The sequence below is a fragment of the Rutilus rutilus genome (genome assembly GCF_951802725.1).
Source record: "Rutilus rutilus genome assembly, chromosome: 3".
NCBI lineage: Eukaryota > Metazoa > Chordata > Actinopteri > Cypriniformes > Leuciscidae > Rutilus > Rutilus rutilus.
The window spans coordinates 23,778,236-23,796,041 of record NC_140211.1 but is presented as its reverse complement, the minus strand read 5'-3'; the positions used below and the strand labels follow the sequence as shown (position 1 = coordinate 23,796,041).

At 37.9% G+C, this 17,806-nt stretch overlaps 1 protein-coding gene across 2 annotated transcripts; it reads left to right on the top strand.

Annotated features, from left to right (window-relative positions):
• The first annotated feature begins 3,304 nt into the window (after positions 1–3,304).
• On the top strand, positions 3,305–13,371 carry smad6a (SMAD family member 6a). 2 transcript variants are annotated; one of them, XM_084404154.1, is made up of 5 exons: positions 3,305–3,337; positions 5,818–6,503; positions 7,610–7,666; positions 7,799–7,876; positions 12,581–13,364. In XM_084404154.1, exons 1-5 carry the CDS (start codon positions 3,309–3,311, stop codon positions 13,120–13,122), a joined length of 1,392 nt encoding a protein of 463 aa, XP_084260280.1. In that variant the 5' UTR covers positions 3,305–3,308; the 3' UTR covers positions 13,123–13,364. The 2 variants fall into 2 exon arrangements, with proteins under 2 accessions (XP_084260280.1, XP_084260281.1); XM_084404155.1 differs by lacking the exon at positions 3,305–3,337 and having other exon boundaries at positions 5,135–6,503; positions 12,581–13,371.
• The last annotated feature ends 4,435 nt before the right edge of the window (positions 13,372–17,806 follow it).

The following is a 17,806-nucleotide window of genomic DNA, read 5'->3' as shown; positions in this document are numbered from 1 at the left end:
CTGTGTTAAACTAGAGCTAAAAACTTCTCTTTTATGCCTTTTCCTTCAACAAGTGTCACCACCATGGGTTTTCTTGTGAATGTGGGATGTTTGAACATTTTGCTTGAGAAAAACGTATTAGCCCTTCGTTAACAAAGCTAAACTTGTTGCTAAAAGCTTGCTCTTTCTGCATTAGTTTCTACAATAAATCACCACTGTGGGCTTTTCTTTTTGTGAAAATGTGGTGTGATGGTGTTCTAACAGCACGGCATACAACTGTATTTATATGCTGTGTGCAGGTGGCCTCGCCCACGTCGTAATGCGTCATTGGCCTTTCAGGCGTGAATAAAGGTGTCTTCAGAAGATGGCGCAAGAGAGCGATATCCCATAGTCACGAGTTGTTCCGAGTGAACAGACAAGTGACTGTATTTGAGAGTCATTTAAAAAAAGGGAATAATTCTGGAACAACACAATGTGTCATTGAATCATTTACTCTACTGATTCGTTCAAAAACACTGAATAATTCAGGAATCAAATGCCACAACAGTTTCTTGTTGTTACCTTTGTTGCAAAGGTTCTGTGGTTTCTTTCTTTGATAGTTTTTGCAGCAAAATCATACAAAATACTGAATTAAAAAAGGTAAGTTAATCAATAATAACTTTAGTTTTTTAAATTGTCATATAAAAGCAACATCACATAAATGTGCACTGTAAAAAGTTTAACTATTATTTACTCAATTTTATTGGTGAAACATTTTTACACTCAAAAAAATTGAGTACATTTTAAAGCTGTGAAATCAATGAAATATACTGTATGAATTGAGTAAATGCAAGTACAAAAATTAAGTAAATCTGAGTAACTGCATCTGGTACATTAACAAATAAAATTGAGTAGAAATAATTTAACATTTAAACATTTAAACATTTAAAAAACAATATTTATGAGTAATATTAACTGTTTTTATTAATGAGTAATATATATTTTTTTTTTTCTCTAAACCTTTGTAAAATAGTACTCCAGACAACCAGCAGTAGCCTATAGCCTACATGACATTGGCCTTTATTTTCAATGAGTACAGCAATACAGCACATTTTAGACTGTTTTTAACATGTATTTGCCTGCATTTAAACTTATTTAACAAGTAAAAATGAAATATTTAAACATTCAGGTAGCCTAATTCAAGTGTAATCAACCAGTCTGTTATCCAATATCCACCGAATCTGCGCTGGTCCTCGCGCCGGAGACGGACTCACCTCTGCGGGTGAACTTCGAACTTCATACCGCCGTCCTGCGTTTCACTCAGTCACAGCCGAAAGATACTGCGAGCGACTGACACAACCTGCCAATAAACAAACAGTGACAGTTCTGAGGACATTTTATCATCAAAATGATAATAATTATATTCATCATCATTAGGAATGAAGTCGTGTGTTTATGCAAAGCGTTTCAATCACGCAAAAAGACAGGCGCGACTCTCGTTTAGGTGTCAAATTACGCCTCTGTATGTTGTTGTTTTGCATTAAATATGCACAGTAAAGATTTTATAGATAAAATAAAACATACACCAACCTGAATTTCACAGAGGAAATGCACCAAATCTGCGACGCTGAGAAGAGAGCTGTTGTCTGGAGACTGGAGAGTTCAAACAGCGCGCGCTCACTCAACCAACCGCTGAGCTGTCGTCACGTCAGAGGGTGGGGGAGGGGTGCGTTGTTTTAATTGAGTAAACTTACTCAATTTTAAGAGTGTGTTAAATATATTAATAATATTGATTTGAATTAAGTAATTTTTTTGTTTCTTGAAACAGATCAGTTTAATTCAACATTCTCGAATATTTTGATAGAAATTTCACAAATATATTAAGTAGCCTATATTATAAAGAAATAATTGGTTAGTCAAATACTAAATCATTTTATTGAAAAAAACTTAAATATATCTGTAAATTTTAGATAAAATTAACTGTTGGATTTTTACTCAATTATTTTGGTATGTTTAACTCAAACAATCAAATAAACGATATTCAGAGATTTTATTAAGTTAATAAAGTTAAAAATTTCTGTAATATTTACTAAGCCACAGAATTATTTTTTACAGTGTGCGTGCCTCCTTTAACCCCTTCAGACCCTGCAGTCATTGGAATGGACATCACATGTTTTTTATTTAAACCAATAATATTTTATGTTTTTAAAATATGAGTAATGCCTGGTCACTAGTTGGTTTCTGATCAACCAATCACAATGAAGATATGACCCCTAACTTAATCTGATTAAGCTTCAGGCATCTCAAAAGACAAGCTTGCCGACTAGACAGGAGGAGGAGGAAGCCCCTTTTTAATCTTTTATATGCAGATTCATGTTCATGGTAGCCTCGTCAACTTTCACCGAATATAAACTTAATAAGTGAAAATATTCAAAGTTATTTTGAAGATCTTTCAGAGTTTCAGAACTCAATTTTTTTAAGTTTAATGTCCATCACAATGGACATCAGTGTTAAAAGATATCAGCAGGAACCTCATTGAATTAGTTGTGTGCCAGGTTCTGAAATTTTGTGCAAGCATTCTTAAATCTAAAATACAGAGCTACAAATTCTAATGTTGATGTTTTATGAACATTAATGTTAATTAATTAAATATTATTAATATGATTTTATTTATGTCTTCAAAGTGACCATAAACTGTCCATCAATTTTTCATTGGTTTTAGTGAGAAGTAGCCACAGTGGATGTGAGATGAATGACACAGCAACTCACACACCCTCCACACACACTGATGCCTTGATGCTATAATGCACACAATAATATATTCATCAAAACAACCAGCAACTACACATCAAAAGTTTTCAAACAGTACAAGTTGCCATTATATTACAATTTTCAGAAGAAAACTTCACAGTCTGCCTTCGTTAAGGATATTCCATAGTGGGTTTTTTATGCGCATACTCCTGCCACGTAGAAACATCTGTCACATCTACACAGCAGACATTCATTTAAGTCTCTGGCTGTCTCCTTGTCTTCACCATAAATGAGGTTTTCCTTGCCGAAACTCTGTTTTGACTTCCAGAATCTTCCACAGGAGACAGATTGCACTGCTAATGTCTGTCTGTGGCTACAACTTTCATGCTACCATAGACCACACCAGCAGTCACAAATCAGCAACTTACAATACTGCTAAAACATCTTTACATTGTGTAATGTAAGGATTTTTTCTTAAACTCATTCCATCTAAGCTCACCTCACTTATTAGCCACCCTTTTGAATGTTTTTACTTTGTTTTTGTCTCTTTAGTCTGGAGAATTTGAGCAGTATCCAAACAGTGCAATCTAATATGGAGTATGGGCCCAAGGAAAGGCCTTGAGGGGATGTGAGTGCCCACCTTTCTGTCTCCCACTGTCTTGCCTTTCTCCCTAAAGTCCATTAGGAGTAAGGGGCTTGTTGACATGCTATTCCTGTTGGGTCTTGCTAGACCCCATCAACAGGACCATGTCTGTCTGGACTGGAAGGACTGGGGTTATTTTGGGTGGTGGTTTGGTGCTGGTCTCTCCGTCTCTGCTCCAGACCTCTGCTGATAGATTATCTAAGAGACTTCATGGGAGTAGCTGCAATTATTAGCCTGACGCCATGCAGGCTACAACAGTTATCACTCCCTCTGATAAGTGAAGGGAGAAAGCCTAAGGATTCTGCCACTGAAGTAGGAGTGTAAGAGCAAATGCAGTTTGCTCTTGATGTTGACAATTTGTAAAAGTTTGCAACATTTACATAATAGGCAAAATCTTCATCATTCTGAATGTCTGTTATCTATGCTAAAAATCATTCACTAGTGCAGAAAAAAAATCATGCTCAATACAAATTGCAAATTCTCAAAGTAATAAAGAATATCATATGGGTTTATCCAGACTTCTGACTACACACACACATATGTTGGGTTTTCATGAATGGGGACTTTCCATAGACATAGCCTAATGATTTTTATACTGAACGGTATATTCTATCCCCCTAACCCTAAAACTACCCATCACATAAAACTTTCTGCATTTTTAGATTTCGATTTTCAAAAACACATCACTTAGTGATGGGGACCAAAAAAAATTCCCCACAAGGACAGGGATTTTGGATAACATAAAAAGACAAAAGTAAATTCTATATTAGCACTCAATTTAAGCTTGTAGAATTTAAAGTGTAAATATCAACATTATAAATTTAAGTGAATCAGCTTTTCTGATACTGGTGCTCCCATCATGCACTGGGGCTTACATAATTAATAAGGTTATTTTTTTGTGCTGTTTTCCAGCTGTATTTTCACTGTTTTATCATTGATTCATTGTTTGAGTAAAAAGTATTGATTAGGAAACTTCAACTAAGTAGAAATTACTCAACCTTTTACGGTATGGCCAAGTTAAAATTACTTATTTTCTTTGCTAATTATACCTAACTTAGTTAAGTAGAGTTTACTTAATTACATACAGTATGTGAAATGAAAATTACAAAAAAATATGCGTGCAAAAAAAGGTGCAAAAGAAAAAATAAGAACATTTTACTTATTGTTTGTTTCAGTGAACCACATGACATGATGTGTGTGTGTGTGTGTGTGTGTGCGTGTGTGTGTGTGTGTGTGTGTGTGTGTGTGTGTGTGTGTGTGTGTGTGTGTGTGTGAAAAAAAAAAGATGTAGAATAAACTATTAAAGTTAAATGAAGTGAATTCGTCTTGCAGTTATTTCAAAAGTTAATGTCTCTATATTAATAATTATTATAAGAATAATTAGTAGCCTACTAGTATTATTTATATAAAACACATAATTAATATTATAAAAATTAACTAAATAAAAATTATGCTAATGATGCAAAGATTTTTATTGTTCCCCCCAAAAAACTTTATTTATTATTTATTTTGAAATATGAGTGTTGTAGCCTACTATTTGTCTTACTAGCGATATATCCACTTTGAGAGGTAGCAGTTTGTGATAGCCTCCGTTTTCTTTTTCTTACACAATCACAGTCATTACAGCAGTAACATTTTGGTGTCTTGCAATAACGTTTTTTCGTGCACAATCACAATCACTGCAGCCATAACATTTTGGTTTCCTGTCGCAGGCACAGCGCGCGCACACACAGAGGTACATGTTGCTCCTTTAAGAGTTCGGAAACTTGATACTGTGTTTGCGCAACAATCAGCGCGGCTCGCAGCCGCCAAAGTGTCTAGACGAGCACATGATGGGAATCAACCAATGGCTCCACTGCTCTCCTCAGGGGCCCCGTGTGTGTGTGTGTATCTGAAGAAGAAAGAGAGTGAAACGGTGAAAGAAACCATCGAAGAATCCCATTAATCTCGCACGAAACACGGAACGAAACCTCAAGACATTACATGTCCATATCCACCCGGAACGACCACTTTGCCGTCGCAACACGATCATTTTCTTCCGCGAGGAGCGCGTTAAGCGTCAATAAGGATTATAGTGAGATCCATTCATGTGCTCGGCGTCATTAAACTGCTGCAGGAGGTTTTCTTGAAAAAGGAGGTTTGTTTCGGAAATAATTTTCCTGCATATCGTGCATTTCGCGTTGTTTATCAATATTAAAGTTTATCATGTTGACGGGGAATGTTTAGAAAGTGGATGCACCGCTCCTCGCGTAGTGCACTATGATTACAGCCATCCCGTTGCTACAGTGTTGATATATTGTAGCAGTGGAGTCTAATGTTGGGCTTTACTCAGGTTCTGCTCGGCTGTGCATGTGAGCACAGATCATTGATGTCGGACAGCGAGCGCACGACCGTTTGGAGTCTCCGCGGTTCTGACCAAACATAGAAAAAACGGATGCAAACTGTTTAAATTGTCGTATGTTCAGGACGAGACGCTCGGGTCTGGTTCGGCGACTCTGGAGAAGCCGTTTGGTCACCGCAGGTAAAGAGGGGGGCGATGGAGGTCCGGATGACTGGAGTGACAGCAACCCAGAGAAGGTCCCCAGAACGGAATACGCACTGGGAAACAATGCGGGCTCTTGCAGCAAACGCGTAGAGGAACGCGGGGAACCGGGGGTCCTTATTGAACAGGATGGACCCCTCGACGAGGGGAGCGAGGGCAGGACGGTGACATGCTGTTTGTTTAAAGACCTCCCCAGAGGCAAAACCCGACTTGGTTGTCGCGTGGAACATAGGAACCACAACAACTACAGCAGTTTGAGTGGCAGGGAACTGAAAAATGGTGCCGTGACCGAACAAGAACTCAAGAAGTGCACTTATGCGTTTCTTAAAAAGTTGAAAGAGAAGTCTCTGGATGTTTTATTGGAAGCTGTGGAATCTCAAGGCGGGATGCCGAGTGGTTGTGTCCTGGTTTCACAGACTGAAGTGCGCATTGGAGGTCAACTGGTGTCTCCACAGTACCTGTTGTGTCGCCTTTTCCGCTGGCCAGACCTGCGGCTCTCCTCTCTCCTCAAACCGCTCTGTCACTGTCAAAGCTTCAGGGCAGAGGAGAGCCAGACCCTCTGCTGCAACCCCCATCACTACAGCCGCCTCTGTGGACCAGTCAAAGATGGTAAGGAAACCCTGTGAATGTTTTTAGTCAAGGCAATAATGACTTTCTTGTTCAAACTGCTATGCTTTTGAATTGTAATAACAATTTCATTTCAGCCCTGCTGAAAAAACTGAACTTCTTTGCTGTTTCTTCCCACTGATCCAGGCTGGTCTGTTTGATGCTTTTAGATGAGTTATGGGCACTTTTTGGAAGTTAAAATTGACCTAAGCCAGGAGACCATCTTAAGCCAGTTAAGACCATTTTAAGCTAGCTGAGACCAGCAAACCATCTTAGACTGGTTTAATTGTTTCTGTAGTATCAAATGAGGCAAAACACAAAATGAAGTCCTTTGTACTAATATAAGTAATATTATTTTTTTTTTCATGAAGCCTGGGTGAACGATTGGGAGGGGAGTTGGACAGTGATACTCCTGTTCAGGAAGTGGAATTCCCAACTAGAGTCCCTCTGGGATTCTCAATTTCTCTGCTCCCTCCCTATTCACAAAAACACTGCCCTAACATTGTGTATGAACAGTTGCAGATTGAGAACAGAATTGATTGAACAATAATCTTAGAGGAGGGTCAAGATAGAATATAGAGTAAAAATGTAGCATGCTGGTTTAGTAACTAAACCATACATCAAAAATAAAAGTAGTATGACTTGCGCTTTAGTCCTACATGAGAACTAGTCATGCATACAAATGGTCACTACAGTCCAACACTGATGTCATGTAAGTGATTAATAGTTTTAAAGCAAAGTCTGATACATTAAGTGTTTTCCATATTTTTTCATCTGAAGTTTTTATTCACTGTGTCAGCAAAAGTGTTTCCACCCTCTGTAATAATGAGATTCAGAACTGATCACTTTTAATTGGATTCCATGCATTCTTGGCTCATGGTGACACATTCATTGTCTTTTTGATGGATGGCTCTTCTTCACCTGTAATTTCCATACCAGCTGGTAACATTCTCATTGGATGTAAAAGTGCCAGAGAATCTGTGCCAAACACTTTCGCAGTGTGAAATCTTTAGATCTAGGTCTGGTCAAATAGGCATCAGAGATGTGTTCAGTTTTGGAGGTATTCTCAATCAAAAGAAAACTCTTAACTCAGTTCTCCCTATTTTCAGACACACCACCTCCTCCATACTCCCATCTCTCCCCCTTACCAGAACACAAGCCACTGAGTAAGTAATTCAGTTTTCTTTAGTTCAAGTAAGCAAAGATTCCTTGAAATAAAGTATGATGTTTAACTCTGTTTGTCATGTTTTTTAACTGAATGGAGAAAAGATTGAATTTTATGTCTTGTCATTTTGCAGATTCTTCCCTCCCAATGCTGCCTTACATAGAAACCGAAGCCACGCGTTCACACTGTGGCATGTCGCAGGACTATTCAGGTTGGTGTTCAAGTCTTCAGTAAATTAATGCATTTAAATGGGGGAAAAGTATTCAATAATTACTTTCTAAAGACTTTCTGGTTGATCCTGAAAATCAAATGACGTGTATTTACACTACTGTTCAAAAGTTTGGGTTGTCATTCAAAAGTTCAAAATACATTTAAAATGTTGCAAAATATTTTTTCTTTTTTAATCAATGCTGTTCTTTTGAAATTTATATTCATCAAATAAACATGAAGAGAATTTAACATGGTTAAGTTTTCAACGTCAAATTGGTTTGTCAAAGTAGATCCTGAAACCTAATTGTCATACACAATAGCATTGCTTACAGAATTAAACCAAGCAGCAAATGTGTTTATTCCTTATTTATTTCAATTTCCATGTCTTTGCATAAGATTTAAGAAAGTTTTTTTTCCAGTGACTTCTGATAGGCATTTTGCCTGGGTTTCCCTTTGTATCTATTTTAAACCAAGAAAAGAAAGAAAATGCAATGCAGATTTTATGCAGTTCTCTTTGTCATAATTCTCTTGGTCTTTTCCATGCATATCTGTTTTTTATGTATTTGGAAGCACATAGCCTATAAGTCAGCGGCCAGAGAATCCAAGATAATGATTTTGTACCCTTCCGTACAAAACTTACTTCATTAACAGTGTGTCCTCTGATGTCTGTTTGGACCAGAGAGGGTCGAAACTACCATGAATAATAATAAGAAATGTTTCTTGAGCACCATATTAAAATGATTTCTGAAGGATAATGTCATGTGACACTGGCTACATTTACATGCACACCTTTTGTTTCAATCAGAATGAATTCATTCCGACTGAGGAATCCGACGGTAGTGTTTACATGAACGCTAAATAAAGTGATCGGTTTGATGTTCGCGTTTTTATGACACGAGCTATGACGGGTCCTGACTAGGAGACGACGAGCACATAAACTGTTGTGTCGTGCTGCTTATATTTATCGATCAGTAAAAACACCCCTTCCCATGCCCAAAATAAAGTGTCTGCGATGAGAGTTTGAAGTAAGGACTGATGGGACTTAGTTCTGCTCCTCTTCACAGACGATGAGTGGTAGGAGAATTTTAGAATAACACAAACGTCATTTATAATACTTTATTTAACAACAACTGCAGCTCGTTCCGCGCGTCATACGTCATTACGCCATTTCACTTGCACAGTCCTTTCCAGTTTCGTTTTTCAATCCGATTAAGTGTTTACATGTCCTCTCGATCAGATTAGAAAAGGAATAAACCTTTTCCATCCCTTCGAATCCGATTGAAATTTCATTCGGATCGAGCTCAATCCGATCGATTAAGGTGTTTACATGAAGGCTTTTCAGTCTGATTGAGCCGTCAATCCAATTACTAAAGGATTATTTGGTAGCATGTAGACTGAAAATTCAGATTTGCCATCACAATTACATAAAAAAAAAAAATAGAAAGTTATTTTATATTGCAATATTATTTCAAACTATTCCTGTTTTAAGATATAAGAGAAGAAGCCCAAACTTTTGAACGTTAGTGTATGCTGAATGTGATGCTTTGCTTTGGCCCTTGCTGTTTTCAGAGCTGCTAATTAGGATAACATGTCAAATGGCTTTGCTTATCCATGCTATTTTTGTTAGCACTGGTCAGCAAAGCATTCCTCTCTCTATCGTGCATATAATAACCTCCTCACGTAAAGTTTCAAGCACAGAAACTTTACGTGGGGAGGTTCTTATATATATATGGTTCTTGAAGGAGAAGCATGTTGTCTATGTGCAGACATCTGTTTTGTTGTCTCTTTCCTTCTTTATCTTTTTCCTATAGTCCAATTATATGTGGTTTCTTGTGGTTCTCTCCATTTAATCGCTTCTGTTTAAAGATATTTTTAATATGATGAAAACATGTTACACCTTCCTCTGAATATTCATTCATCAATATTGACTGTCTCCAGTTTGAATATGATATCTAGATGAGCTTTATGCAAACAGCTAAAAGACGTCATCCAGCAGCTTTTCAGCGCTGAGTCAAAATTAGATTATGAGCAACAATGGGCAGTCTTGTCAGGATGCTGACTGGGGGACTCAGGGCCTCCTGAGCTCTTATCTGCTGTGAGTCTTACAGTCCTGCGCTGATTATTACCCTGCATATAAAGCTCTGAAGACAAGGAACAAGATCCTTTTGGTGTGTCGCATACGTTCTTTCCTACATTATTTTCATGTTGATGCTTCCTGCTGAGTTTTGCAATGCAAGCCCTGGCATAGCCAGCCAGTCGCATTTTAAAATAAGGTTTAAATTACAGGCCTCGCTGTGGCTTCCCCTCTTCCTGACAGAGCGCAGGCCAACACGCAATTTAACTAATGAAATCCTGCCTGTCTCTGCAGAGATTCTTTGCAGATGTTGACAAAGAATGACTCTATCAATTGTTGGAAAATGATTTGCCCCCACTTTTTAAGGGACACATGTTTAGGCTTTTTAGAGCTAGTGTTTTTTTTTTTTTTTGCCTGATTTATTGTAATTGTTTATGCATGATTGTGTGTGTCTGTCTGCATATTTCTCTCAGTGTCTCCTCAGTATTGTGACAGGGAGAAATCATTTTGCTTTCTCATCCTGACAAAAGCTATTAGTTTCATCTTAGATAGGGATCAATATGCAGTCAATTCTCTTACCACAAATTCATCATCCAGAGGAATGAACAACAAAATGACTTGCAAAAGAGAGGCATTTCTACAAATATGTCCCCCAATTTAAGGATTTATGCATGTATGCCTGACTGACATGTATTATTTTACTAAAATGTAGCATAGAGAGACAGTTCACCCAAACATGAAAATTCTGTTATCATTTACTCACCCCTATTCCAAACCAATTTGACATACTTTCTCGTTTACAACACAAAGGAGTGATATTTTTATGAAATTCTGAAGTATATGGGCTCCAAAATAACACTGGATCCCATTGACTTTTATTTAATGGATAAAAAAAAGTCAGAATATCTTTGTTTGTGGTCCACAGAAGAAAGAAAGTCATACAGGTTTGAAATGGAATGAGGGCAGGCACAGGTGAACTGTCCCTTTAAGAGTTATTTCAGAGTATAGATTTAGATGCACAGAGAGAAAGATGTTAGCTTGCTTTTGGAGCCAAACGATTTGGACCGCTGCTATTATTCTAGAGCTGTGAAAATACTGGAAGTGTTATAGAGTTCTCTGGTGGTTCTTGTCGTGGCATTTTCATTATCACCCCTCTAAGCTCCCCCACCACTTACTGGCTTGGTGGAAGGGTCTAATGTGTGGAGGGAGATCTAATATTTGGCATAGCAGGACAGACAAGACTCCATCCTCTCCTCCCCCCTCTCATTTTGTGGTGTTGGTTTAGGCTAGGCACACAAGAATGCTTTTGCAGGCACTAACAACTGTGCATGCAAAACAGTGCATATGAGTAACTTAAACTTAAAGGAGATCCTGAAACCTCATTGTCATACACAAAAGCATTGCTTACAGAATTAAAGTAGGCAGCAAATGTGTTTATTCCTTATTTATTTCAATTTCCATGTCTTTGCGTAAGATTTAAGAAAGTTAAACTTCAATATTAATGAGGCACTCTTTGAAAAGCAGATTTTTTTTGCCTGGTTTTCCCTTTGTATCTATAGTAAACCCAGAAAAGAAAGAAATGTAATTTTATGCAAATCTCTATGGAAATTATGATTTCTCTTTGTCATAATTCTCTTGGTCTTTTCCATGCAGATCTGTTTTTTATGTACTTGGAAGCCTACTAAGTCAGCGGCCAGAGAATCCAAGATAATGACAGTGCATTTCCGTACCCTTCCGTACAAAACTTACTTCATTAACAGTGTGTCCTCTGATGTCTGTTTGGGCCAGAGAGGGTTGAGACTGAGCAGAATGGGGGCACAGGCCCAGGGCTTTAGATCTTCTCCCTCAATAGAGCCTGTGAAGCAAAATAATGCCATCAGTCTGTGTTTGACTTAATCAGACTGGATAGGCTGGCGGCTGGGGGGTCAGGGGGTCGCGAGCCTTCACTGAGTGGTCAGAGAGCTGAATGCTGGTCCTCGGAGGGGGAGAGGGGGCCCCAGTCGGCCCCGCGCGGGGAGAGAGGAATGCTGAGGCAGAAGCGGGGGGTGTTAGAGTCAGAGATGACAGATTTGGGCCTGTTAGTGGGGGTCGTTGCTTCTTCAGTTTCGAATCCTCTCCTGATAGGATTGGAGATTTAGTGAATGAATATGCTCTGTGTAACATCAAAAAGAATAAGGGAGCTTATGAGAGTGGTCAAAACATTGACATTGCTTGTCATGACAGCACATTACAGTAGAAATAAGTTTGGTAATGCTAAGGAACACTCCGCTGGCACACTAGTGGCTTTCAGGACTACAAAAATACACAATATAGCTGTATATATTATATTGCTGTAATCGTTGGTATATCCAGTATTGTAGGAAGATGTATAATATAATAATAACAAGACAATAATAATAATAGTCAATTAAATAATCCTTTTTTTTCCCTAATCAGCATAAACAATTTTTTTTATATATATTTTATTTAATTTTACAATGAATTTGACCAACTAATTGTAAAAAATACCGCAGACAGCACTTTTCTTAAAAAATTGTGAAAAAATGTTTGTATTCTGTTTTATATTGTGCTTTATGTACTTTGGTTAGTGTATTTTTTTGTGTTTCATACATTTGTTTTCTCACTCCTCAGATGCCAGTATGTCTCCATCCACCTTGGCACAGAATCACTGGTGTAACGTGGCATACTGGGAACTTCGCACACGCGTGGGCCGTCTGTACCCAGTTCACGACGCCTCTCTTAGCATCTTCTATGACCTACCTCAGGGTACAGGCTTGTGCTTGGGCCTGCTCCCCCTCTCTCCACGTTCCACTTCCGTCCAGCGCACCCGTGGCAAGATCGGACACGGCATCCTCCTCAGCAAAGAGCCAGATGGAGTTTGGGCCTACAACCGCAGTCAGCACCCTATTTTTGTGAATTCCCCAACTCTGGAGCATCACCCCTACTTGAGTTTGACTGTGAGGAGAGTCATGCCAGGCTACTCCATAAAGGTTTTTGACTATGAGAAGTCGTGCCAAATTCAACCCCCCAGCGATTTGGTGCACCTGGAAGGGCCGTACGACCCAAACAGTGTGAGGATCAGTTTTGCCAAGGGCTGGGGACCATGCTACTCCAGACAGTTCATTACATCATGTCCATGTTGGTTGGAGATTTTACTCAACAACCACAGATAATGTATACACACAAACAAATGCAAGACATATACATTCTTACCACATACTGCACACACTCACTGCAAATGCTCAGACACCCACAGCCACAATCCCAAATGTAATCTATCTAAATTTAATATAAAGTTTTATATAAACGTATTATATGGAATACTTGTAAATACGGAGTCATTTTTACAACAATTATTTATGTATGGTGCAATGTCTTTATGGATGGACAGAGAAAATAAAAACAAAAGAAATGCACTTTGGATTTCTGTGTGTTGACTATTGACTATTAATGAAAACTTTAAATAATATTTCTTTAAAAAACCAATAGATGGCAAAAAAAAAAAAACTTGTAGCACTTTCATTATATTTTATTACTAGGATTAATATCAGTGTAGGTGTTTTGTCTGTTTTTTGCTGGCTGCTTTTTGAGAAACCTCTAATTTAATTTCACCCTTATAATCAATGCTGAGCTTACATTCATAAATTTATCACTGGGTCTTTTGTCTTTGCTGACAAAGATTTGATGTTTGGTTTAATTTTCATGAATAAAACTCTATAAATGTTATTGCATATCAAAAATATGTGTCAAGGTTGCTGTCTAGAGATAATTTGAATATGTCCAATAAGCTCAAGTACTTAATTTTTCAGTAGAACAGGGCATAGTGTTCTTCATACAAGCTCAAAAATCGCTGATAGTTTCTGGAGAATGAAGCGATTTCATTTAAAAAAAAAAGAGTGAACTTTACTATGCTCACACATCACATAAGTGTCACAGCTTTCCATTTCCAATGTTGCAATACATCAGGGTCCAGGGAAGCTTTCTTTTAGTGCCGTTGTTTGTTCTAGAGGGCGACCGCGTAGCGGCTAGCTTACTCAGCAGTCTGCCTGGCCCCACCTCATCCCTTTTAAAACAGGACTCCCAGAAAGCAACATAGACATTATCCCTGCGCCATGAAGCCCCAGCCGCCCAGTTCCAGACGCATTCTTCAGCTCTGTGAACACCATATTATGACTGTGGAGACAGAAGAGAAAAACTAGCACCTTTGAACATTTATATCTGAAGGGAAACGGAAAAAATCATTCTGGAAACAGCCCCTGTGAATGAAGGCATTTGCATTCAGCTTGTGTGCCCTCTCAAGAGTTTATGCTGCTTTTCATGGAGGATTTTGATAGGTTCAACTTTTTTTAAATCATTCGTGCTTTCTCACATATTTCTCATGGTTCAACAGTTAACGTGTTTCTGCATAAAACAGCACAATCATCTCAAATAATATGGTCTGTTCTCTTACGTGCATGAGTGTTTTCAGTTTTATATCTCTAATTGATCTCATTTGTCATATTCTGGAAGCAGGATCTCTGCCGGAATGGCTCTGGTTTCTAGCCGTGGTGTTTTTAACTCCATGGTGGGCTGACCTCACAGTGAACTGGATTTCTGAGTGAATGTGGTGATTTTGGCTCAGCCAGTGCTGCTCTAATTCGGTTTCAGCTGCACCAGATCTTACCAGTGTGGGATTTATTTGTGCAACTTGCAAAGAATCAACTCAAATATTTGCCCTTTGTATAAACAGAGTTGATTTTCCTAGAGCATGTTCTATACACCCAGTTTGACTACAACATGCTGTGCATTGTTGCCTTTTTTTAGATGCCTAATGTAATTACATTGTGTATCTTGGTTTGGCGATATTATGCTCTGAGCTGAAGATAGATTCGGATATCAAGGCAGATAAATTCATTACAACACAAATTATTCATATGTTTGGGGATGAAACATTTTTGTTAAATCACCACTGTACTGCTACAGTTACTGCTTGTTGAATTCATGGAATAAGCCTTTAAGGCTTGAAAGGATCTCAATAGCATAACAGAGCTGTGAGGCCCTTAGGAAGAGAAGCAGATGCAGAGAGGCGCCATGATGACGTCACAAGACATTTAATTACATATTAGCTGATTTGAATTTATTTCCCACATGTCCCCCTTTCTTTCTCTTTATTCCCATACAGTCTGAAAAGCAAAATGAATAAATAAGAATAGAAATTAGAGAAGACAGCACCATAAATCATTCTGTCATCAGGTAATTATCTAAATATAATATTTAGCCTTTATTTTCTTTCACCCTTTTTCCCTTCATTTAAATCATTCAGCAGTCCATATAACTCTTAGACTATTTAAAGTCCATGTATGTATGTATTGTGTGTAGAGTTTCTTTGCGTGTAGGCGTACTGGTGTTTATTCCTAATCCTGTCTCTGTTTTGTTTCTTTAAGCACTATGTCTGTCAGCCACTGTAGTAATTATAGTGAGACTGGAAGCCTGGCTCGGGACGGCCCGCTCCTTAAACATCCTTCAGACACAACACTGCAAGACCCAGGTCCAAAAACACGGCCAAAACCATTTCCATACCCTTTCACCTTGTTTTGAAAGTCCTCTCATCTATGTCCCTCTCTCTTTTAAATCTCAAACGCAGTTTGAATTAGGTTACCCCAAACCGTTGGATGAGTATCTGATTATGGAGGTGGTTTTACTTGCAGAGGAAAAATATTTGCCTTTGCTTTATCATATAATTTTGAATTATTATATTTTCATAGGCTTGCATGGTATTTTTTTTTTTTTTTTTTTATAAACTGTGTACTTTACGAAAGACTGAGCTACTGTAGACCGTCCAGCATTTCCTGTCAATAGCTCTGCAGCAGAGAAATCAATACGGTCCCCATGGAGCCAGACACAGTTCTGCTGTTCAGCTCCAGTGTTTATCAGACACACAGTGATATATAAAGAAGACAATCCATTCTTCATTTTATTCCTGATGGGCTCATAGTGGTGTGTGTCTCCGTGGGTGACTATTATCTTTTAGAACTTTTTTTGTCGTTTTTTGTTCATCACTAACACTTTCTCATTTGATCAACTAACTGAACTTTTTAATATATAGTTATGAAAATTCAGTGTTAAACTTAGGCTATTTCTATTCTATTCTGGATTGTTGGGTTAGAGGGTGTCTGACTATATATCAGTTTCTGTCATGCATATACATGTCTTTTTTTTAAACTGAAATGGCAGAATCATATGTGACAGACAAAAAGTTGTTTGGCACCAAAAAACAAATGTGCAAATGTCTCCTCTGATTGTTTACAAAAAAGAACAAAAGATGTCAATGTCCAAATATATATATTTTTTTTTAGAATTGACAGGTATTTTATGTAAAATTTTGAAAGCGTATTTTCTTTGTCTTATTGGAAATACAATATTTTCCAGGTAAAAGACAGGCCCTTATGTTATTTTACATATATTGCAGGTTTGCAGAATTTTCTGAGTTTGCTTTTTACTGTTTTTATTAATTTTAAGGAATACTGAATCTGTTTTTGTGCAAGTGAGATGAGTAAATGCCTGCTCAGGTTTAGTCTAGAACTACAATAATCATCATATTTACACAGCACACACAACGCCTCTGCACCTTTACTCTGGATTTCTCTCAACATGGGGACAGGAGAGCTGTCAGTCAGTAAATGGGGACTTGTGTTATGCCTACTTATTTGAAAAAGTAACTCAGATAATTTTGTTGTAAATTTAAAAGTAATGCATTACTTGTTACTTGAAAAAAGTAATCTGATCTTGTAACTCGCATTTAGTTACCCAACACTGTTTACTAACCCTAACCCCTTATTCTACTAACCCTAACCCTACCCCTAACAGTCCACTAATAGTTGACATGTAGGTGCAATGCTACTTTTAGTCAACAGAATGTCTGAAGGGGGGCGAATATTAATGTATTTTTTTACATAATGTGACAAATTTGATATTGCAAAAAAGTGTTAGGATGTTCTCCACCCTAGCCAGCCTTCTCTCCCACTCCCCTCACTCTTTTTCTCTCTCTATTTTCTCACCTTTGCTCTCTCTCTCTCTCTCTCTCTCTCTCTCTCTCTCTCCCTCTCTCTCCACAGGAGGATCGGATGTTCTCGAGTCTCCAGGAGGGCAGTCGGCCGGCAGACGGACTGGCTCCACACTAGACTGGGCATCCGTACACACAGTCAGACATTTTCTCATCAGTTTTACTTTCCCTAGCCTCAGCTAAACATGCTTGTTGCTAGCAAACATTCTCACACATATAGAGTAGACACACATATACACACACATACATGAGAAACCACATGTGTCATTGTCTTAATCTATATATGGGTTTCTCCTCAAGCTTATAAGTAATCTAGAACATATATTGGATAGGCCTATAAATACAGCATATATACAAAGATGATATTCAAGAATATAATGACAGAAATGTTTTTAAGCAGACACACAAGCATCTATCCATGCACATAATTCCTATTTATGATGATATGATTGAGTATCAGACCGGCACATGCTACCACCACCCATAAACTCCACTGTAAAACTTTTCACTGTAAATTTACAGTAAAATACTGGCAGCTGGGTTGCCAGCCACATACTGTATTTTTTACAGAACTAGTACTGTAAACAGCATTTACAGTATTGTACTGTAAAACGTTGTACTGTAAATTTACAGTAAAATACTGGCAGCTGGGTTGCCAGCCACATACTGTATTTTTACAGCACTAGTACAGTAAACAGCATTTACAGTACTCCACTGTAATTACCAAATACAGTATATACCACATAATTTTACAATATTAAACTTGTCTACAGCAATAAATTGTATAGTAGTCACACTATGAAAAGAAAACAACA